Source organism: Pelecanus crispus, chromosome 7, assembly GCF_030463565.1.
Source record: "Pelecanus crispus isolate bPelCri1 chromosome 7, bPelCri1.pri, whole genome shotgun sequence".
In the NCBI taxonomy this organism is placed as follows: Eukaryota; Metazoa; Chordata; class Aves; order Pelecaniformes; family Pelecanidae; genus Pelecanus; species Pelecanus crispus.
The window spans coordinates 21,783,541-21,806,876 of record NC_134649.1 but is presented as its reverse complement, the minus strand read 5'-3'; the positions used below and the strand labels follow the sequence as shown (position 1 = coordinate 21,806,876).

General features: G+C 43.3%; 1 protein-coding gene across 1 annotated transcript in view; it reads right to left on the bottom strand.

The window, feature by feature from the left end:
• PSTPIP1 (proline-serine-threonine phosphatase interacting protein 1) overlaps positions 1-23,336 on the bottom strand; it is a 57,712-nt gene that overhangs the window by 14,777 nt on the left and 19,599 nt on the right. The window contains exons 2-7 of the mRNA XM_075714136.1: positions 22,755-22,855; positions 16,807-16,881; positions 4,894-4,928; positions 3,671-3,777; positions 1,727-1,789; positions 527-625 (exon numbers count right to left, since the gene is read on the bottom strand). Of these exons, the coding sequence (XP_075570251.1) occupies positions 527-625; positions 1,727-1,789; positions 3,671-3,777; positions 4,894-4,928; positions 16,807-16,881; positions 22,755-22,855 (480 nt within the window). The remainder of the gene's footprint in view (positions 1-526; positions 626-1,726; positions 1,790-3,670; positions 3,778-4,893; positions 4,929-16,806; positions 16,882-22,754; positions 22,856-23,336) is intronic.

Below are 23,336 nucleotides of genomic sequence, written 5' to 3'. Positions count from 1 at the left end.
GCAGTGCCTTAATTTCCAATGATTTATTTTTGAGTTTGTAAATTTAGTTGAAATTAAACTAACCATAAGGAGAAAAATGTTGAGGAAAAATATGCATTTTAATGTAGGATACTATGCCTACTAAATGTAAGAGACCAAAAGGCAAAGCTAACTGCATGACATATTTCTGGCTTGTTTCTTTTTTTACAAATAATTTTGGAGAAAAATCTCATTCAGTTTCCCTTCAGGATTCATAGAGCAATTAGATCATAGCCTGGCATAAATTAATTAGATAACTTCGTCCCTTCCCAGCCTTTTTAAAAACCTTTGGCCTATCGCAGAACAAGATCAGGGTTACCAAAGGAGTTTGTGAAGGAAGACCCCCCTGGGGAGGTGCTTTGGTTTAATTTTGATTCTAAGGGGTTAATTAGAAGGGAAAGCAGCCCCTGGCATCCCGCAGAATGGGTTGTTCAATTATATTCTTGTGTACCTTGAAAAGGAAAAAAACCACAGTTTTCTCTTGAAGTAGCACTGTCAGCTAAGGTACCTTTTCTGTTTGCTTTTGGTTGCCTGAAGCACTTGTCCGTTCAAAGGACTGCTCGGCCTCATCCGCCTCCTTGCACTTCTGTTCGTAGGTCTTCTTTGACTGTTTTGAAATTAAATTATTGAAATGAAATAAAATGTGAGGCTTTGGGTTAGGGAATGAGGCTGGGTTGTCTCCAGCTTGATGTTCTAGGCATTTTCTGTTTTGCAGTCTGGGGGAGCAAATCAGCACCTAAGTTTGGGCAACAGAAAAAAATTCCCAATGACATCATAAGGAGGTAGAAAAATAGAACTGAAAAACTGGGGTAGGGGCTGGCAGCATAAATCAGGTCCTCTTCTTGCACCCCTGAAATTGTTTGCTTTGTACAATTGCAGCCAGCTCCCTGCAAGGCTGGTCATGAATACACAGGCAGTGCTAGCGCCATCGGTGCATCAGGCATCTGTCCAAGCTGCAGTGTAGAGACAAAATTAGGAGCCCACATTCCCAGGCTGCCAGCTGGGATGGGTTGTCATTTCCACAGTGTGACTCGGAGCATCAGGTGGCTGAAGTCAGTGTGTTGCCTTGCCCATTGATCCAAGCTGTGAGACAGAGCCAGCACCCCATAGGTAACAGTCTATGTGTAGTCCTCAGAAGCAAAAGAAATCCTTATTTGCACCGAAAGACCTCCCTGTCTTAGAGATTGACTTAGAACAACCACATTTAAATAAAAATTGCTAATGCAGTTCCAGCTGCAGCACTGATGGGTCTGCAGCTACTTCTTTAGAGGCAATTGCCCGCTGGAAACCCAAACCAGCTGCCTGCAGTTCCTGTACCTGCAAGCTTTCCAGTTGGAGAGGTTTCCTCCTGTTTACAAGATTCCCTCACTGTTTTTAAAGTTGTATTTACACAGACTGAAAAAACTACATTTGCTCTTGTAAGTACCCTTGCCTAGAAGGAATTAAATCCTGTTTGATCTGGGACATTGTTCATTCCACATTAACTTTCTGAGTATTTGTTTTGGAGACTCTTCAGTAGGTGCGGTAGGGAAGATTAGCTTCCTCCTCATAGTAGGAATCACATCCTCCCCCTCTCTCATGCATACTCTTGCACACTCACACATTCTTGACCTTTCTTTAAATATAGGTACATGTGATACAGATTTCACCCTGTCTCAAATTGGAGCCAGTTTGCATCAAGAAACCTGCACAAAACCTCCTTGCTTACCTCCATTGTTTTCTTGTAATGGGACAATTTGCTCTTTTGCATGCGTTCCATTGCAGACTCATACTGTAAGAAATACACAGAAATAAGCATTTTTTTACTTTGGACTTCTTCTTCCCCTTTTTAGTGGCAGGATTAGGAAAGGCATTGTCAGGGCCTTTCTATAAGCCACATGCCTGTAGGGAAAATTACTTTACTCTGCTTTTATAAATTACAGGTTTCTAAGTGATACAGAGAGCATCAAAGTGCCAGGTAAAAAAATAATCCAAGATAATTCTGCTTCAGTGGTTTCCATTAATAGCAGAGAGGGTGTAGATCTACATTTTCTTCCCCCCCTCGCTTTTTTTTTTCTTTTTCTTAAGGAGATTAAATAGTGTAACACCAAGTCACGGTGCCCATCAGCTCTGCCAGAAGAGTTCCTTCACTGCTTCAAGAGCTTGATCCCACATCTTTGCAGACCAAACCACTGCCTCACCCACATGAGCAAGGGTAGTTGTCCATTTTAAACAAACAATTCCTGTGTAATTTATATTCCATCGCTTCTGGCAAATTTATGCTCAATGCGATTTGATTTCCATATCGTCATCTGGTCAGCATTGGAAGGACAGTGCTGAATTCTCTTTTATGGCTTTAGTTTTAATATGCCTAGCTTTATGCAACAGTGAGATATGCTCCTACTTGGCAGGGTGTGGGTTTCTTCAGTGGGACTTTTGGTCCTTTAATCTTTATATTCTGCTCAAGCAAAATTCTCTCCAGGACTACTCAGAGGCTTGCTTCACATTGGGCTAAATAACACAGTCCTGAGAGCAGCTACAGTGAAACACAAGTAACAGCGTTTTGGGAGGTTACCAAAAATGCTGACACCATCTAGCATGTCTAATGTTGACTTCCTCACAGCCGCATGCTGGACAGAGAAAAAAGCTTGCCTAAGACTCCGGAGCGGTTTTAACCTTTTTTCCAGGCCCCTCTAACTGTTTCCAGTTGAGTTATAGGCTTATTGTTTTCAACAGGAGAGCGAGCCTCTCTCTTTGCAAATCCTAGTAGTAAAGTGGTGAGGGGGCTACAAATGCTGATGAACTAGGTGCATGCTGTCTCTCTTTATATGCCTTATTTGCTTCATCAGATCACTGCGGACCTCAAATCTCAGCAGCAGCACTGGTTTTACCCATTCTCATATTCAGACTTCTCTGCTATTCCAAGGTCCTGTGTGTCAGGGTTGTAGACACAAGATTTTTGTGGCATTGGATACTGGTCATATGCTTTTTCATTTGTTTAAAATTAGCAAAGAACTGGATATTTTATTTTACTCCTCCATCAGTCAGTGCTTTCAGTGTTAAGTGACTGTCCCGTCTTTGTCTTCAACCCCATGGAACCAGAGAAAGTGTAAGAGTGACCACTGCTGTCTCTATTGAGAGCTACTTTATCAAAAGGGACTTAGAGCTTGATAACATCATAGGGGATGAAATAGCCTTAAATATACTCAAATTTTTATTGTACAACATCAACTAGATGCTATTTATTCCACATATTTGTATATTAGTGTTGCATTCAGAATGATATTAATTTCCTTTTATGTTTTTAAATGTTTGTGTTACCCCTTTAGTGCATGCTGGAGATCATGCAGGATCCTACCAAAGAAACCCAATTAGCACGGGTATAAAAAAGAAAAAAGGAAGGATTAAGTTCTTACAGGAATAATAATAGTATCTGCAGTTACACCAGAGAGAGTAAAAGTGACTAAAGCCTCTATCTCCTGATTTCAGAGCACTACTTTATTTCCAGCTGGGATCAGAAAGAGATTTTCTTCCACAGTCCAGCATATGGAGTGAACAGGTCACACTGGGAATGTTTTATCATCTTTTACAGTATTCACAGTCTATGGCTGGAGACAGGTCATCAGCATGGACCACTGACCCAATCTGTTTCAACATTTCTCTAGTTCCTCACCTTTTTTCTTTGCTCCTTCTGTCTTTCTCGGAACTCCTCTATTCCTTTCAGTTCATCCTTCAGCATTACTGCCAGCTGGATATGAGAGTTTCCAACACTTTCAATTTCTAAAGCAAATCAGAATTCACATACAGTCAGTGGAAAGGTCTTTAAATATCAAGTCACATTTTTTAGGAGATATTTCTGGGATGTATCTGCTGTATGACTTGTCACGAACTGGGCAGCCTTAAAAAAGGCCTCCCTATCTTTCTGCATGCACTGACATTGCTGAGGGTTCACACAACCTGAATAGGGCTTATTGCAGGTCCTCTCAGTGCCTGCAAGTTGCATGGGCAAGACTCCTCACTGCAGAATCGGAGCACCCACTCAGAGGAGCCTTGGCAAGTGCAGAGCTGGCTGCATTTCTTCATAGCCACATTTACCCCAGCCACCCCTCTTCCTTCTGCAGCTGGAGGTCAGACATTGTGGTGCAGAGGGAGGGAAGGAGCTCTGACCTCCATCATCACCCCCTATGTCTGCTTTCCCTGCACTACGCTGCTGGATTGTCATTGCTCTTGGGAGCTGTTTGCCAGTTGTGTCCAGCCTTGCACACATGTCATTAGCTGAGGTTGCAAGCTGAGAATTTCCAAGGGTCAGCAAAGACAGATTGAATTTCAGAGCACCCGGCCGACGCTGTTTGAAGTGGCTGGTAACTCCTCTGCATTTGTCAGCTTTGGTGCCTCTGAAATGGAACCCTGCATTTTCCAGAAATGTTGAGCTCCCCCACCCAGGCTCTAAAAATACCTTCATTCACCAGCTGCTTTTCAAAAGGGTGTTTTTATCTAAACAGCAGATGCCAGTAGCCAGGTACGCTGTCCTATTGGCTATGACAGTGTTGCATTTTTTGTGTATGAAAGGTTTTCATTCAGCCTTGGGCACATTTGGAAAGCATGCGGTTCTGATGTCAGTGGTTTGCAGAAGAGGGAACAGAGCTGATAGTTTGTGACTTGATCCAGATAAAACTAACTTGAGGAACAAGCCATTTTATTTGCCACCAGAGAGTGGACTGAGTGTCCAGCCTTGGGGGACTCCCAGTGAGTATCCTTCCCCTCCACTTTCCATACTACAGACTGGGATAGGAAAGTTGGAAATAGAGGGAGGAAGAGGATGAAAGACCCCAGAGGGGATGAAGACATTGTGTGCCTGTCTTAGCCCAAGTCAGAAAGGAAGATGTAAATACTTACGTTGTTTAAGGCTCTCAAATGCTGCCTTCAGTGTGCTGTGAGGCAAAAACAAGTGCACTTTATTAGTATAGGCATCTAAGGATGGGTTGTGAATCTAGAGGAAAAACTTTCCCTCAGAATCTCGAAGATCCACATAGAGATAAAACTCTTAATAGTCTTGTAATAAAAGTTGACCATGCTAACAAGCACAATAGCATCAATCTGTTACCATCGGGAAATGCAATAAAATGCTCCATGAAGCAAGGAATTGCTCTACTCCTTATGTGCATCCTCTTTTTTAATCCCACTGTTTTTGTGAGTGTTAACAGACATTTCTCTATTCTTGCACCTTGCCAAAGGATACAAGTCAACTGAGTGAAATAAAGATGGTCAAGGAGAATTGGGTTTTGGAGCACTAGTCTGAAGGGTAGAGCGAAACCAGCTCCACCCTCTGTGTTGAATGCAGCACCAGCAAATTTTTCCTCCCCGGTCACCCTTGAAGCTAGAGCAGCTCTGCTACGCAGCATCCTCCATACTGTGCTTTCCGAGCACCCCCGGGTGGCACAGCTCCCTCTCCTTTAAAAGACTCACAAATGGTGCAGAGAACCTACGGAGGCTTTGAAACCCTGATGCTCCCAGGGGGTTTTGACATCCCCAAAGCATAGCATGAATAAACCATGCTGTGAAATCAGGCCTCGGTGCTGGGCTGTGAAGTACAGCATGGAGATGAGCAAAAAGAGATGTTATGCTGCTTGTCAGGACAGCCCTGCACAACTAGATGGTCCTACAATGTAGAATTGCAGAAGGGCATGAGAGGGTAACGATAAGATCGCCTGATGTCCTGTGTTTTGGCAAGCCAGAGTCCATTTTAAGAAAACAGCAAAGATACCAGCATAGAAGTAATGGGAGAGGAAAGAGCATAGTCTGTAAGAGGCATTTTCAACTTAATAATTTGTTCTAGCTCCCAGTTTGCAGGCTGGCAGGGCATTTGTATATGCAGAAGCCAGGGCTGTGGTGTGATTTGGAGGTTTTTCAGATTTAGAAATCATCTCTTCAAGACCCAGAGTGTGGTGTTCCCTGAAGGAAACAGTTCTGGGATCTCTATGGAGCCCTGGTCTACCCCAGGTGGGAGCCCAGGGGAAAAGTCTGTTAATGAAGACCCTAAAATCTCCTTGGCTGAAGCCTGGCTACTAGGAGAGCCCAGAAGAGGATGCATATCACTTCCAAGCCATGTGCGACTGCAGATGGGTAGGGAAATCCTGTATCTCTTGGGCCATCTCAGGATTCTTAAGAGACACATGAAGGATCCTAATTGTCCTGTGTTAATTTAGGCTGGACATCTGTTTCCTAATCAAAGCTTGCTCTCCCAGTAGCAAGGCTGCCTTGCCAGCCATAAGAAAAATGCACCGGCAAGGGGAAAGGCTGGGCCTGTCCTCAGTGATAACTGCCTTGCAATCCAATTCCAAAACTAAATTTGTAATAATATAAGGAAAAGACTTTCAGCCAGAAAAGATGAGTATTGAGCTAACTGATTGATCTTTCAGCTTTCAACTAGATTTGTTTTGGTGAATCTCCTGAGATAAGTCAGGGAGAACATGCTTGAGTATTTTTCAGTATTGGCCTAATAATACTTAAACATGTTGAAGGTTCATTTTGCAAAAAATGAGTCTGGTGTGAAATTTTAATGGAATCTAAATTTTCACAACACAAAGGAAACAAAGAGTATTCTTTCCAGCTAAGTCAATTAAAAGCTTGAAATCAAAAGACAAGTTGAATATCAGCAGTAGATAGCTTTTTCTCACCTAAAAGCTCTAATGGATTATTTTGAAAAATTAAATATATACAAGGAATAAAATTTGCTTTTTTTTAGCGTGTATTTTCCAACAGGAGGTGGGGAATGTGCTAACAACTTCATGCCTGAAATAGGTAATACTGGAATTTAAAAAACAGAGGACACTTGCAAACTGCACATACTGTTTGCATGCTGTGATGATCTATTGTTCCCAGAGATTTTTTGCTTTGCTGTTGGTGATTCAGGTTGTGCAAAGACTGGCAAAATTGCTGTAGTGGATAAAGTGCTGAAAAACAGCGCTTTCTCAATACTTATCAAGGACAAAAGCCATTTGCTGCTTTTTTGGTTTCCAGGCATGTGAGCTACCACAGTAGTTCATGATCATGAGCCATACATGAAGCTTTTCTCCTTTTTGCTGGCTCTCTGTAAGGACGAGTCTGTCTTCTGGTATAATAATGCATCTGGCTATGAACTGGAGAGAGTCCAATTTGCCCCCTGCATGGTGTCTAATGGCCTTTTCAGAAAGCTCTCACCTTTTGCTCCTTGTATGAAAGATTTGTCCAGCCAGTTCCCTAGCTGCTGTCTGGGGCAAGGCCACAGTCCATAAGTAGATTGAAACAGCCTTAAGCCATTTCATTCCTTATTTTTATAATAACTTTCTAAAAATCAGTGAATTGGATCCTGCATGCTTATGGGGCTTAAGGGAGTAGCAAACATGTCATTGTGCCAAGTTATGTGTGGGAGAGAATAAATAAATCCAATTTTGACCCATGGATCCATCAGGTATTCCTTCATGACTTCTGGGCTGCGGGGATGTGCTGGCTGCAGCAGCAGTGCTATAGATTAGCTCCTCGTTGCCACTAGATGCTCTGATTATATCAGTGCTTTGGAGGGTTTAATGGAAGCGACTCATGTAGCAGACATACGAGTGAGTTTTAATTTTGTCTGTGCTGTTTTGTATATACAGTACCTATTACCTATTTCTTCTGGCTGGGTTTGACTTTCTAGTAGGATTGATAAGGGCTTTATTCTGAAGCATCCAAAGTGAGGATGTCCCTCTCTCATGGACACTTTAAAAGAGTGTTTTATCCTCTCAGTGTATTATGCTGCTTAGCATTGTGGCAGTAATTGATTTTTTTGTTTGTTTGTTTATTCTGTGGCCAAATTAGAAAACCAGGGGTTGAAAATATTTCAAGCAAAACTGAAAATTTGAGATTTGCCTCTTTTTTCTTTTTAATTTTTTTTTTTTTTTAATTGCTCACTTCTGACATTTCCATGTAAATTCTGGAAGACTGTTAAACCACTCCAGCTAAAGACAGAGCACTAGCCTTCCCTTTGGGCACCCCTATGTGGGGCCTCCTGCAGATGTCTCATTGACAATAGGGTTGGACACAAATTTACTGTGCATGTTTGTTAAATGACTCCCGCTTGGACATTTAAAAATTGGATTTGTCAAAATTAATTTCTGGTGGAAACAGGATTGACTTTGAATCGGGAGTAATGGGGACCAGATAGAGCCTGTGCAACAGCCACTCTGCAGCAACTGCTGGTGATTTTTGCCATCTAGTGGCTAAATTATTCTTACAGTTTCCTGGGATATCGACCCTGGCTGCTGCCTTCCTTTGCTGTAGAGTCCTGCTACTCGAGTACAGCGGAATTGAACCACTTTTGTGAAAGATGCACGTTTCAGTGTCTGTTTTTTCAAGCGGAGGGGGAGAAGGAGAATAGCAGAGCGAGGAACAGGGGAACCAAGGGGAGAAGCTCATTACAATAAAGCTCATCCATTGCTTAGCATTCTTACTCTGTAGATTGCAAAATACTTTCGAAAGTGAACTTACCCGAATTTACCCAGCATACCAAAGCTGGAAAGGCAACCCTGTCTCTCTGACACTGACCACTAGTCCCTATGGCTCTCCTCTAACAGGATAAACATTTACAGAATGCATCATTTGAGAGCTTGGTTTGATTTTTCTCCCAGCAGAACCTGTCCCCTACTTTCAAGGCAGAAAATGCATCTTGTATTTGAGCAGAGGTGCCTTGTTTGATACTCACCCACCATCGCAGTACAGTTATGAGGAGTAGTGGGGAACCACTGCATCTGATCATAAATCCATTTCACTCACTGTGGAAAACTATCTTATAGTTGGTTCAGGAAGGGGACTCCATTTGAACAGCATGGGATGCCAGCACTTCAAAGTTAACTTGTCCTAGCTGCTCTCTGTGTTTGCTTTCTCTCTCTTCATTTTTGGACCTTGTTTTTGCTAAAGAACTGGGCTGTTGCTGGAGGGCAAGATGCACTGGGCAGTTCTACGTGACACAAGGACCACCAGAAAATGTACTGTAGGTAGGGCTCTGGTGCCTTCTGCTTCACAGTCATCAAAAACCGAATTTTGTGGCACCAGAGATGTAATTAGCAGAGTTCTATCAGTGGCAGTGCTTAGGTCATAGGTATACTCACTATGTACACTGTTGCACCACACCCTTTCTTTTGCAACTGTAGGCTTGATGGTTTGAGTTGGGGTTTGTTTTTTTTTTTCAGTACTTTGCCTTTTCACTCAATTAGAGACTAGTTTAACTGAGTAATTCAGAGACTCCCTTTACATCTTGTACACAGGAAGGTAAAACAGGTTCTTCTAACCGGAAAACCCCAGCTCTTTTTAAATTTTCTTTCTTTACTACCTTTGCTTGGTGAATAGAAGTGTGAAATAACCCCACCTTCCTTTCTGGTAGGTTTCCATTTTAACATCAATATGATCTACTATGTTCTGTTCTTGTAATTTTTTAAAATATTATTTCTGAAATTGAAAGAAGTCTCTGCCAGATTAACTTCTACAGACCACATTCCAGCAGTCCTGTTCACCCTCTGCCTCTGGTAACTTAGATCCTGATAACATGGTGACAAAACCAACCCACAGCAAGTCTCTTCCGATGCCATGGTCATGCCAACATCAGTCCTGCCACTCCTGCCACACAGGGAAGACCCAATGTGGTTTTACCAACATTTCTTTCTGTGAAGCCCAGTGGTGGTAGCAAAATGTGGGGGAAACAAGTTCAGAAGCATCTGGTCCCAAACAATTTGCACCTGGGACTCTGTCTGTATTGCAAAAAAGAAAAGAAGGGGGATGTGTTGTGCTCTTTTAACAAGGAGGTAACTAAGTCACTACCAAGTCCTAGGCCAGGCACACAGCAGAGTATTTCACATGAGAATCATGTCTAACATTGCTTAGTCGGGATGTGGTGAAAACATCAAAGAATTAATTTTGATGGGATATTTTCTTCTTGTTCTCAGAGGAGCTATAAACAGAAAGGCAAAACCACTCAGTGCAAGAGGAAAGACGTCTGTACAGGGCTCAGCTGTGGTGTGGTGTCTAAGCCACCTGTGGTGGAGAAAAAGCATGAGCAGCACCCTTTCTCTGACCATGGGAGTCCAAGTTTCTGTCTGTCTATAAATTAGTGATAGCAAGGCACTAGCTAGCATGAGTAGTCATATCAGCTATTATGGGAGGCTGTACTGTGCAGCAGGCTGGGCTTAGTGTTCAGGTTGGATGCAGCATATCTTTCATGAAAGTAGCAACAAATGTGGAGGGTTCCTCTAGTGCTGTGGTGTGTCTGCGTACAGGTTGTCCTTCTAGTGCTTGGATTTTTTCACATACTGTTAAAAGCAAAAGCAGCCCCAAACAGAATGGGAAGGGGGTTGTATCATCACTCCCGGGGTGGTGACTGGGAGCACGCACACATCACCCCAGACTTTACTGAGGCAGAGGAGCAATAGGATGGCATCTCCATGTACCTTCTCTTCCCTGTAAATCTGTGCCCATATACTACAAATTGTGACTCCAGATTGACCTATGCCATTCAAATCAAAGGATAAAACAATCAAAACAACTTTTGTACCTTTAACATAAAACTAAATTTCCTCATGTCTCCTGGAAAGAGAGCAGCACTGCTCAAAAATGCCTATCCTCATCACTGGAAAGCTTAGCTAGATTGGATTTAACAAGAACTGAGCAGAGGCTTAGGTTTTTCAGAGTACATGCTTGGGTCTTTTTTCACAAGGTCCTGAAAATTTGACATACAAGTGGGTAAACTCTGTGCAGGTTCAGGACATTTGAGTGGAGAATAACTAACCATGGAAGGAAGTGACCTTCCAAAATGACTGTTAGCTTCAGTTCAAAAATGCCTGCTTTGTGTGAATAATACAGAGGATTCTGTATATTAAGTGACAGATGCACTATATTTATACACAGGAAGCAGCAATTGGCATTTTGTTACAGATGCCCTCACCTCACGCTCACTGAAATATTCTATTTCAGGCATTGCAGAGAAGGGCAACACAGACATGGGCAGGAACTACCCTTTCCCGAGGTCTGAAGGAGATGGTAGTGGAAAAGAGGGAAGAAAAAAAGTAGGAAATCATATACATGAGAAGAGACAAGCAGAGCAAATGACAAAAATAGCTGCTGTCAGACTAGGCAGAATTTAACCAGCCACTGCATGTTCACATGAGTTATTTTACAGAAGAACTGAGTTCCCAGAGGGTCTATTTCACCTGAAGCTGAGGATGTATCTGAAAACTGGGCTCTGTAGTATATGCTGTTTTCATGTTGTTCTGCTGAAGAGTTGCCCAAAGCTACTGCATGGAAACTCCCACTCACCTGGCAGCCGGAAAGGTGTTTCCTCTTAAAGGCATGAGGTCTGCTGAGAATCATCTGTAGTGTTTTGAGACTTCATTACTGTGCGCTACCAGCAAAAACTTGCAAACTTGAATTCAGTTTGTAACTCAGCTGAAAATCCCCAGTTTCTGTGCATCCTCTCCCATGTGTGCAACACTGAATATGGAGACTACTAAACTATACTGCAGTTTAAACTCGGTGATGTGTAGTTCCCTCTCCCCCACTGGATATTGGTGTAACCTGGCATTTGCCAAGAATACATGGCTGTACCTTTGTAATCATCTTTTTCATAATTTCTTTCATGATTAGAGAATATGAAATTGTGATTCACATTTTTTTTAATTTAAAAAGTGGGATAACAGGGCTTTAAAATTAGTATAAGGTAGGAATGAAGACATTTTAAAAATATGCTTTAGCCCTGACTTGTGATAGGTGAGCTCCAGAGCTCCATTTCTTTGCAGCACCCATCCTTCCACCCTGACTGCTGCTATCCTCGTGCTTTGCCCACTCCTCAAGGGCTGCCCTGCCCTCTCCTAGGTCTGACCACTCAAGAGGTACATTTGCAACTGATATTCTCTCATGCTCCCTTCTAATACTTGTTTCCCCTCCCAGTGCTTTCACTAAGACTCTCCAGCTACCCGTATTCCCAGGCATAGCCTGCATCCATGACTGTGCTGGCACATCCAGATGATTAGCTTGAAAGAAGCAGCCAGCCTTTTCCATAGTTTTGGTGTTATTATGGACCTGGGTGTGTTTGTAAGAACCAGAACAGACAGTGGGACTGCAGCTTACCAGTGCAGACAGGCATTGAGGAACCTTGCTGTAAGGAAGATAATCTGCCTGTCGTGTGTCTGATCTAACACAGCAAGTGTGGTGAGGTGGGCTAAAAACCAACAAAGATAAAGGCACTTCTGCACCTAACAGGAAAGTACGTTGCTTTACCTTAAGACTCAGCAGATGCTAAAATATTTTGGCTTTTCAAATAAGAAAAAGACACAAGAAAATTCCTTTGGCGGCTCTTACATACAAAGCTGCTGGTGTGGCAGCCCCTAAACTATCAATTCCTAAGGCTAGAAGATTATTCAGGAGAAATATCTGCATATGCTTGCTCTATTCTTCTACTCTTCCCTTGGGATCTAGTGTTGAGGACAGAATATTAAGCCGAAGGGATTTTGGTCTGAGCCTGTGTGACCCTTCTGTACATTAGAATGAACTTGCCAAGGCCTATAGCAACTGCTGAGTTAGATCTGTGTCATGGATTGGAAAGAGGGTATCTCCCTTCCCTAGAGGAAGTAGTTTCTACCAGCTGCAGTGCTCAAGGCAAGGGCAAGCAGCCAGAACGCCTAAATTTGCTTGAATCAGGCTGGACTATTGAATGACTGTGTGCTTTGGCTGTTAGCCAGCACTTATAGGCAACTTCTGTTTCTTGAGCTGGAATCTGGAGTGCTTGTTTGCCATGCCCATGGTAACCAGCACCAGCTTCTTTTAGAAACCCTGTCTTTGCTTTTTTTTTAAAAAAAAAAAAAGTTGTTGCAGCACATCTCCCTTGTTGCAGCATGTCTGCGCCTCTGATTTTAGTTTTGCTAGAAATTTTTCTACAAAGGCTGGCCGTATTTTTCCAATACTGTTTTGAAAAAGAACAGCAAGGTCCTCACTGAAGTCATCACACCTCCAGTAGCAGGGCTAAAAACTTGTCCCCTGCTAGCTCTCATGTCAAAGTGATTTCTCACATTTCTGGTGCTAAGGAGTCTGCAGGTGGAGACATAACATTGTCCTCTTTTCCCAGGTCATGGTCTTATATTACTGCTGATACTCAGTAGTGAAGCGTCCTAGCACAGTCTTGGCTTGTAGCTGTCTCTGCCAAGCATGAGCAGTGCCGGGCCCTGAGGGGTCAGTTCTCCATCAGAGGAGCTGTAACTATGCTGAGGGAACAAGCACCGGACAGCATATAGGATGGAAACCCAATGGCTGCTGTCACCTAGGTTTTTCTCAAAGCAATGGAGAGTGGTTCCAGAGTTGCTCTTACGTTTCAGCGAGCTTTCCCTACTATCTTTCGAGCAGCAGTGTATTTCTTCATCTGTGTCTTTCAGTAAATAAAAATGGGCAGTTGAATCTATTTATAAATTTAGCTGAGTCCAGCAATTCGTTCCAGCTGAAGCAAAAGTTTAGGGGAGAAGGGAAGAGCCTGAAAAAATGTTGAAATTGTTCTTTTATTTGAATCAAAGCTAAAAACTTCTAAAATACGGGGAAGGCTTTGGAGAGAACTATTTTCTACAGTGATGGCCACTTCCTGGTGCAGTAGCCCACTGACTTCTCCAGGCTTCTCCCTGTTTGCTTGTATTTACTCATCGTGCTTATTCTGTTCACCTTGTTTCATGCTAGTCCTGACTGTGCTGAAGTAACAACCTGGGCAGCGACTCCCCACTGCTGCCTAATTTCTCCCTTGAGCAGACCCTCTTCTCTCCAAGCACAGGAAGCAACAGAAAGGTGGTTGGGTGTTTTTTTTTTTTCCTCTATATTTTTTAACCTCCAAGGGTTTGAGATTAGAAGAGCCAGGCAGCTGCCAGGGGCACCATTTCTGGAGTTGGAAAGACCTGTTCACACCGGTACTAGGAGGATATAAGCACATGAGGCCCTGCTGGGCTGCCCATCACGTGTAATGGTGGTGTTTCCAGATCAGCAGCTTTGGCGTTGGCTGGTGGTGTGGGTTTGCCACGGACGCTTTGCCAACAGGCCCCTGCATGGGAACTGCTGCTTGCTCCAGCCTTGAGCTGCTTCGACCTGGTGGAGTGATGGGAGGTTTTTGCAGGCAATTCATTAGTTTCGGAAGTTGTGCTAAACAGAATTAATTGGCCTTGCAGGTGTTTCTCTTGAGTTCTTCTGGGTATTTTCTGATACTGGTAGTTTTTGGGTGGCTGTTGCAGATAGATTTGCTGTTCCTTTTATCGACTTTTTGAAAGGGTATTAGGTACCTTCCTGATACTGAGAACTGCTGGGGTGTGAAATAATTTCCCAGGAGAAGTGACAGAAAGCCTTAGTATCTGAGATGTTTAAAAGATGTCTGAATTTAAGACTAAAGGATAATAATTTTGCATTAGCAAGAAAATGAATGTATAATCTAAAATTAGTAATTCCTGCTCCTCTGCAATACATAGCATGGCATAGAAAGTTCTGTAAAATATTCTGCAAAAAAAAAAGGAAGTTACTTTTTTTCCTGGTGATTGTCAAATGCAAGTTTTAGGTACAAATACCTGCACAATGCCTTCATTAGACTTTATTTGAGAAATACTGCTACCCAAAGCTGCATTTAAAGATGTGAACAACCCTGTTCTGCCCGTCAAGTACTTGTAATACAATTAGGACTCAGTGTGCTAGTCGATAATAGGGAGTCCTATAAAGAGGAAGCACTTGGAGTAATGTATGGGGGTAGTTGTAGTGTAGTCCCTTCAAGGTTTTCTTGTTATAGGTAGTACATATGTTCCCTCACTCCAGTCTCTCTGACAGACTGACCTTGGGAGCAGAACTGCTGTCAGCAATCAATGTTATATAAACAAACAGAAACTTCACACCGTGTCAAAAATTTTAAGGCATTAAAATGAAATATTTCATTTTCATGAGTTGTTCCGGTCCTGAATAGACCCTAGTTTTCTCTCATTTTAAAGTGTTTACTCTGGACAAATGCCCTTCACTGCCCATCTGTGTAACTCCTTAAACAACCAGAGGATGCAGAATGACAGAAAGCAAAGTGTACTCTCTCTGCTTCAGAATAGTTACAGTGAGACATTTGCTCTGATAAAAATGTCAGCGCAAAGCCAGTCGTTACCCAGACCAGGCATGGGTTTATGGAAACATAGTAAATCAGTTCTGCAGCACACTTTGTTGGTATATTCAGCCTTCTCTCTATGCCAGGCTATAAAATTGCTGGATCAAAGTGGAGCTGGGCCCGAGTCCAAACTTCCCCCAACTTGAGGGGAACTTGGATCCATATCCCAACTCTGGGACTTGGCTCTGTCTCTAAATCAAGCTCTTATAATCTCTTAGGAAAAGTCAGACCCATGAATTATCCACTAAGTCACAGAAGGGCAGCCAAAGCTGGCTGTTTTCTGAACACATTTGCTCTGCCTGCCCTGCCTTGCCAGTTAGGAAGTTTAGGTGGAGCCTTTCATTAATCCCGGAACACTGATCTTAGCCTTTGGTTTGGGAAGAAGCCATCCATCCATAATCTACTATTTTAATTTCAAAATAATTTTTCTTCTCCTTTCTTTTTTCCAGTTAGGTCTGTGAATTAAGACACCAGGAAGGTAGAAGTCATCTCCAGCAGCCTTTGCTAGAAACCTTGTTATACATTACTGGATTGCTCAGGGGCAAGGGAGAGATGGAGCACTAGGGGAGGAGAGGCTTGCACGTTCTCTGGAGTGAGCCTCAGCGCTCTCCACACTATCAGGTGCCTGGGTTAATGCAACAGTTTCCCTGTCAGCCTGGATGTGCTACCTCCAAATTGATAGCAAGTGCTACGGGTGATTTCCTGGCACTTGCGTGTCATGGTGGTGCAAGGGTTTGAGGTCAAATTTTCCGATAAAAATATGAACAGAAAACCACACTCACACTGAGAGTGATAAATTGTTGTAAAAAGGAGACTGCAATTAAGAAATGAGATATGGTGTGGATGAGGGTAGCAGGCCCCAGGGATCAATAGAGCTGTTTTGTGTTTAGATTGAAGTCTTCTCTTTCAGACTTGTCTTCTGTGACCCCAAATCTTCATCCTCTGCCACCTTATTACTGTATTATTACTTGTTGCAATAATGACAAAATGTCTTATTATTGCTGCTACCATCAATAATAGCAGCAGTTTATCAGCAGTGTTTATTAAGTTAAATTCCATGCCAACATATATCGTCCCCTCCCAACATAATTCATACGTGATCTAAGATAGTAATAGAGGACACAGAGAAAAATATGTCATTTTAGTGTATTTCAGTAGTTCCATTGATTTGTTTCAAATGAAGTCCCCTCAAAGGTTTAAAGTTTGTATTCCCAAGCTAAGCCTTCCTCCTGCTGCAGAAGTTAATTTTTGGTGTCTTTGCACTTTGTGTTTGATCTGTCGCAGTCTCTTAGTGTCCATCTGCTGCCTAGAATTGCCAAGCCACCATCCTAAACATTTCACAACCTTTTCCTTTCTGTTTTTTTCCCCATCATTTAGTTTACTTTTGGAAGAAAATATTAAACGTTGTTGGGAATCCTAAAATTAAAAAAAATTCTCAGCAAAGACCTACTGGCAATTCCCAAATAGACATTTTGTGAACCCTGCTTTGAAGGACTATGGTGTTCCCTATTTTTCCTGTACATCATGAAGTGCTGTGTAACACACTGAAGTGAGCAGCTTATGACCCCATTCATAGGCAAAATACAGGAGTGTGATATTGCTTCCAAAATGCTTTCCTTTGCACTAATAATAAAAGAATTCCTTACTTGATTTCTGTTTGTCCTCCTGCTTTTCGGGCAATTTGAATCAGTTCTTTCCCATATCTCTCTTCTGCTTGTGCTCTGTTAAAAGAAAACTTTATTCAATTTCTCTTAGTGGTACCAGGATCATGTTTACACAAATCTTGTAATTGCATCCAATGTACAAAACATGAGAAATACAACTTCTTTAATTTCTCTATCTCCTCAATCCTAGTTCTATTAGTTACCTCTGAAATATTTTGGGTGAGCTATTTCTAGAAGAGATGATGAGCGAAATGAAGACCATCTCCATGGCTTTGATTACTGCGGAGTGCTACATACAACTCTGCCCCTAAAAAGTTGGACTCATTTAGAAGAGGTGTACAGAAGTGTAGTGAAGATGCTCAGAACAGAGCACCTCTTTTGCTAAAGAAACCTAAAAGGTGATGGCTGACTTGACCCATCAAGATGAAGGCTGGGAGGGGAGTGAAGAGTGGGTTCCAAAGGATCCATTTAAGAGAGGTTGTGAATAAATGGAAGCTGGGAGTAGCAGGAAAATTTCTAACCATTAGAAACAGGAGGTGCTGCTTAAAGAGCTTCAATAGAGGCAGAGGGGGAAGAAGCCTTGCTATTTGTAAAGTGAGGCTGTGACGGTTTTATGGAGGGGACAACATGATGTGATATCTCACCTAATAGGGAACTGTAACTAGTGACTCAGGAAAGTAGTTCTGTTTCTATGGTTAATAAAGAAAAACAATTATTTCTTTGCTGTTTTCCCCTCCCCCAGCTCTGGAAGAAATTTCTATTCTCTGTTTAAAAAAAAAAAAAAAAGTGTTTTAACTAAATAAGTTATTTTCTTTCTCCTGGGTGCAAGAGTGGGGAGGAACTGAGTTTTCAGTCTTTGAGTAGCTGCTAAAAACTATTGAATGGTCAATAATAAATAATGAACAGATAGTCTGGTGCTAGGATTTGGGGGGGAGGATTTTGGTTACAGTAAGTCCACCTCTCAAAAGGTGTTTCAAAGCATTTCAAACAGTTTTGAGCCTGAAACTTGGGACCTTAGAGAAATGTACTCTTTGTTCAAAAATGGAATTTTGATGTGGGTGCAAGGCCACGCAACCCTGCTGGTTTGTTCTTACATCCATCTTCCCACTCAGTCACACTGTGCTTTATTATTGCTGTTTGCTGAGTTCCAGCAGTCTGAGGGCTGGCCTTTCAGTTTTGCAACACAGCAGCTGTTGTGGTGGGTCTCTGTTTGAGAACATCTGACTGCCCTTTCAACTGTTCCTCTGCGTCTCACGGCTGTGAGCACCTTGCGTTGTAGCCAGCTGTACCGGTGGCTCTGGTGCAATTTCACTGGTTTCCAACCACCTTCTGTGACTTGAGACAGGCTTGTCCTGGGGACTTTCCCACAGTCCAAGATCTATCAGGCTGGTGGAATAGCAGTGCTGGTCATACAGCAGTGTACACTTGCCACAGCCAGGATTGGAGGCTGCTCCTGGCCTCTGTTCATGGTTCCTATGTGTCTAACACTGCACGTATAACTGGTTAATTGCTGTCATCCTGCACTAGGAATTGCTACATTTTAGTGGGGTGTTCCTATGTCACTGCTTTGGGATTCCTTCTAGAAGAACGGGGTGCAAAATATGGTGAAAGGACACACAGAGGTACCACTTCATTTTCATGTTAGATGAATGACATCTCATCAAAATAGAAATACACTCCAGAGACACTTAACACTGCAGAAGCAGAATAGATTCTATATCTGTGTGTGAATAGAAAATAGATTCTTTTCTGTGTGAATAGATTAATTTTCTGAATGTGGAGTTCACACTCCTGACAGATAAAGGAAAAGCGAGGAGTACAGTCAGGACCCTACATTTTAGGAAAGGAAACTTCCAAGCTCTTCAAGGAGTTAGTCAGAAGGACCCCCTGGGAAACAATGCTCAGTGACAGGGGAACAGAACAGAGCTGGCAGATCTTTAAGACACCTTCCAGAGAGTGCAAGAGCTCTCAGTCCCCAGGTGTAAGAAACCAGACAAGGAAGGGAAGAGACCAGCATGGCTGAGTAGAGACCTGCTGGTCAAACTAGAGAGCAAAGGGAACTGCACAGGCAGTGGAAGCAGGGACAGGTGTCCTGGGAAGAGTACAGGGAAGCTACCCAGTTTTGTAGGGAGGGGGTCAAGAAAGCCAAGGCGCAGCTGGAACTGAATTTGGCAAGGGAGGTAAAGAATAACAAGAAGGGCTTCTATAGGTATGTCAACCAGAAAAGGAAGGTTAAAGAATGCGTACCCCCCCCAATGGACAAGAATGGTGACCTAGTATCAACAGACAAGGAGAAGGCTGAGGTACTCAACAACTTCTTTGCCTCAGTCTTCACCGGCAACCTCTCTCCTTGCCCCTCCTGAGTCAATGGACTGCAAGATGGGGACCAGGGGGGTCAAGCCCCTCCCACTGTAAGGGAAGGTCAAGTTTGTGGCCACCTGAGGAACCTGAATGTACACAAGTCTGTGGGACCTGATGAGATGCATCCCAGAGTCCCGAGGGAATTGCCTGAGGTAGTTGCCAAACCACTCTCCGTAATATCTGAAAAGTCATGGCAGTCAGGTGAAGTCCCTGGGGACTGGAAGAAGGGTAACATTGTGTCCATTTTTAAAAAGGGAAGAAAGGAGGACCCTGGGAACTACCGACCTGTCAGCCTCACCCCTGCGCCTGGGAAGATCATGGAGCAGATCCTGCTAGAAGCTATGCTAAGGCACATGGAAGACAGGGAGGTGATTTGAGACAGCCAGCACGGCTTCACCAAGGGCAAGTCCTGCCTGACCAACCTAGTGGCTTTCTATGAAGGAGTGACTGCATCAGTGGACAAGGGAAAAGCAACGGATGTCATCTATTTGGACTTCTGTAAAGCCTTCGACACAGTCCCCCACAACATCCTTCTCTCTAAATTGGAGAGAGATGGATTTGATGGGTGGACTGTTCAGTGGATAAGGAATTGGTTGGATGGTCACATCCAGAGGGTAGTGGTCAACTGCTCAATGTCCACACAGAGACCAGTGACAAGTGGAGTCCCTCAAGGGTCCGTACTGGGACTAGTGCTGTTTAACATCTTCATCAATGACATAGACAGTGGGATTGAGTGCACCGTCAGCAAGTTTGCAGGTGACACCAAGCTGAGTGGTGCAGCTGACATGCCAGAAGGATGAGATGTCATCCAAAGAGACCTGGACAAGCTGGAGAGGTGGGCCTGTGTGAACCTCATGAGGTTCAACAAGGCCAAGTGCAAGGTCCTGCACCTGGGTCAGGGCAACCCCCGATATCAATACAGGTTGGGGGATGAAGGGATTGAGGGCAGTCCTGCGGAGAAGGACTTGGGGGTACTGGTGGATGAAAAGCTGGACATGAGCCAACAGTGTGCGCTTGCAGCCCAGAAAGCCAACCGTATCCTGGGCTGTATCAAAAGCGTGGCCAGCAGGTCAAGGAGCCACTCTACTCTGCTCTGGTGAAACCTCACCTGGAGTACTGTGTCCAGCTCTGGAGCCCTCAGCACAAGAAGGACATGGACCTGTTGGAGAGGGTCCAGAGGAGGGCCACAAAAATGATCCGAGGGCTGGAGCACCTCTCCTATGAGGCCAGGCTGAGAGAGTTGGGGTTGTTCAGCCTGGAGAAGAGAAGGCTGCGGGGAGACCTTATTGCGGCCTTTCAGTACTGAAAGGGGGGCCTACAGGAAGGATGGGGAGAATCTTTTTAGCAAGGCCTGTTGTGACAGGACAAGGGGTAATGCTTTTAAACTAAAAAAGAATAGATTTAGACTGGCTATAAGGAAGAAATTTTTTACAATGAGGGTGGTTAAGCACTGGAACAGGTTGCCCAGAGAGGTAGTGGAGGCCCCATCCCTAGCAACATTCCAGGTCAGGTTGGACGGGGGCTCTGAGCCCTGCTCACTGCAGGGGTGTTGGGCTAGATGACCTCTAAAGGTCCTTTCCAACCCAAAGCATTCTATGATTCTATGATGGATTCTATGATTTTAATAACAAGACACATTCTGCTGTCAGAGACTTTGCTTTTCACATCTTGGTGCTGCCTTTCCAACTTTCCAGTACTCTTGCACACAGCTTCTAGGTTTCCTTGCAGCTGTTGAGAGCTGGAACATATTTTGTGTTTTAAATCTGGGGCTTTGTTCTGGAATATAACTGCTTTCTCACTCCCCAATCTCTTAGGCCCTCCTCTGGACCAGGTAGGGGTATTTGTGAGCAAAAGTAATTGACCTGGGTGGAAAACTGATGAAGTGTTAGTGTAGCCAGGGCAGTTGGTTTCAGGACTTGGGGCAGCTGCTACAGGAGTCCTTGCTGAAATTCTGGCATGAAGCCATGATATGGGCAGCTTCTAGGATCACAGATTCATCACATGCTTTGATCTCCTCCTAGGTCATTCCCAGGAATGACATGAGGACAAGCTGAAACAAACATCTTCCAGAAATAAACTGGAAATAATACCTTCTTTCTGCAACTCAGTGCCCACTATCTCTTCTCCTTTTCCTCCTCCCCCAACATGCATGTACACACACAAGCACACACGCGTATGCACTCTCACTGGAATGTTTTGGGGGTGTTCATAGAAATATTTGTTCTTGTAGCATTCAGATCAGCAAAATGACTGCATGTGTATTTTTTCTTCTTTGTGGAAAGTCCTTTGTGCCTCCACTACAAACCAGAAAGAACCTTATACTGCAACTTGCAGAAACCTCTCATATGTTTTGGAAAGAAACACAAGCTTATATAGTGTCAGATGCATGCTGCAGTGTAGAGCCTGCCTGAAGCCTGCAATGTAATTCTGATCTCTGTAAGTTATGAGTCACAAAGGAGCTATTTTAAACAGTTGAAGCTAAGCTACCATCAGACAGATGTGACTTCAGGACTTAGTGATATGTGGCAATAAAATATGCTTCCACTGGTGGTCAAGAAAAGCAATTCAAATAGCTTCGGATTTTGATGGGAGACTCTTCATACTCTGTGAAATAATCAACTTTCAGTTTGACAGCTCACATCCCCTTGAAAGTCCCAGTGCTTGAAAAGTAGCCTTCAGAAAACCAACCTAAAACCAGAAAACTAGATGGGGACAGCATGGGAAGAAACAGCAGGGTGTGACTGAGGAAAGCAGAGCAATATTCACAAGGAGACAGTTCTGAGATGAACTGCTCTAGCATTACCTGCTGAATATACAATCGGTATTGTGTGCTGTTTCCTACAGGTCATGCATGAGCATGTATGTGCCTCATGCTACATGTTGAAACTGTTGAAACCCAGCCACTTAAAAACAGAACCAAATTTCAGATTTTTTTTTCTAAGTCAGAAGTACAAAAATGAATGGCAAAGGAGTCAGGCAGCTGTGCAATATGTATTTTCTCACCCACAAAAGTAACAGCTGTCCATAGCTGTTGTTGAGGGGCCCCCAAGAAGCATGTAAAGGACGGACATAATCTACAACATTGTTATTTAAAGTCTAGTAAGGTTGGCAAACGATGTGGGCTGTCTTAGGTTTCTGGGAAAGGCTTTGGTAGCATCTTACATAGCTTTGTCTGTATTTGAAAAATGGCCCTTTTTTGGTAGTTGCAGGAAACTGAAACAGCACCTGTGGCAATAGCACGTTTAAAGAAAAAGTGCTCCCTGTAAAGGGGGAAACTTGGTAATGCTACTTGTGGATGTACGTGGTACTGTGTGATTCTGGACCAATAAGTACCTGAGTCTTAATGGAGCTCTGGATTTCTGACTCTTTCAACCCTCTCTTCTCAAATCTTTGAAATATTTGTTATCTACCTTCACAAATCACATCAAAAGGCTAGGATTCAAATCACTCAGGCTTTTCTGTAAACTAGTATCACTACTAAATTCAGAAACAGCCTACTATTCCTTTCCAGATGCCAGACAGGAGAGAAAATGGAGGCTCTTCACACTTTTTTCACTTGATTTTCTTACCTCTGCTTGAGCAAATCCTCCACATCTTTGCACATCTTCCTCCCATCCCACAGCCGCTGTACAAGCACCTCATAGCCAGTGTGGAAGGTGAACTCCTTGCACTGAAAACAGAAACATAAACAGTTGAGCTGATTTGCGCACATAGTTTGCAGGTTTACCAGGTGCCTACCGTCAGTCCTATGGAGCAAATTAACTTTCTGGAAAATCCAAATGGACTTTTAGATTTGCCCAGAGCAATGGCAGCTGGGGCAGGGCTATGGGTGCAGGTATAGGGTGAGGTTTCTCCAAAGTGAAAATCTGTAAAAGGTTTGATTAAATCAGGTTTGGTTTTTAACACTGAAAAAGTGAAGTGGGTCACAAATTTTGCTGTGTGGACAGCAGCGCTAGCTGTCTTTTGGGGGAAGTCACCTTTAGCATTGTGTGTGGGATCTTTGCAGAGCAGAGATGTATAGTAGCTCTTAAGGACAACAGCTTCTCTTCCTACACGTTTTCTAAAAAGAATGGTCAGTGTCAACTGACCTGCCACAGGACTGTCAGTAAGACGGTGACCTGCTGTCTAGATGTGAGTGGAGAAGTGAAGAA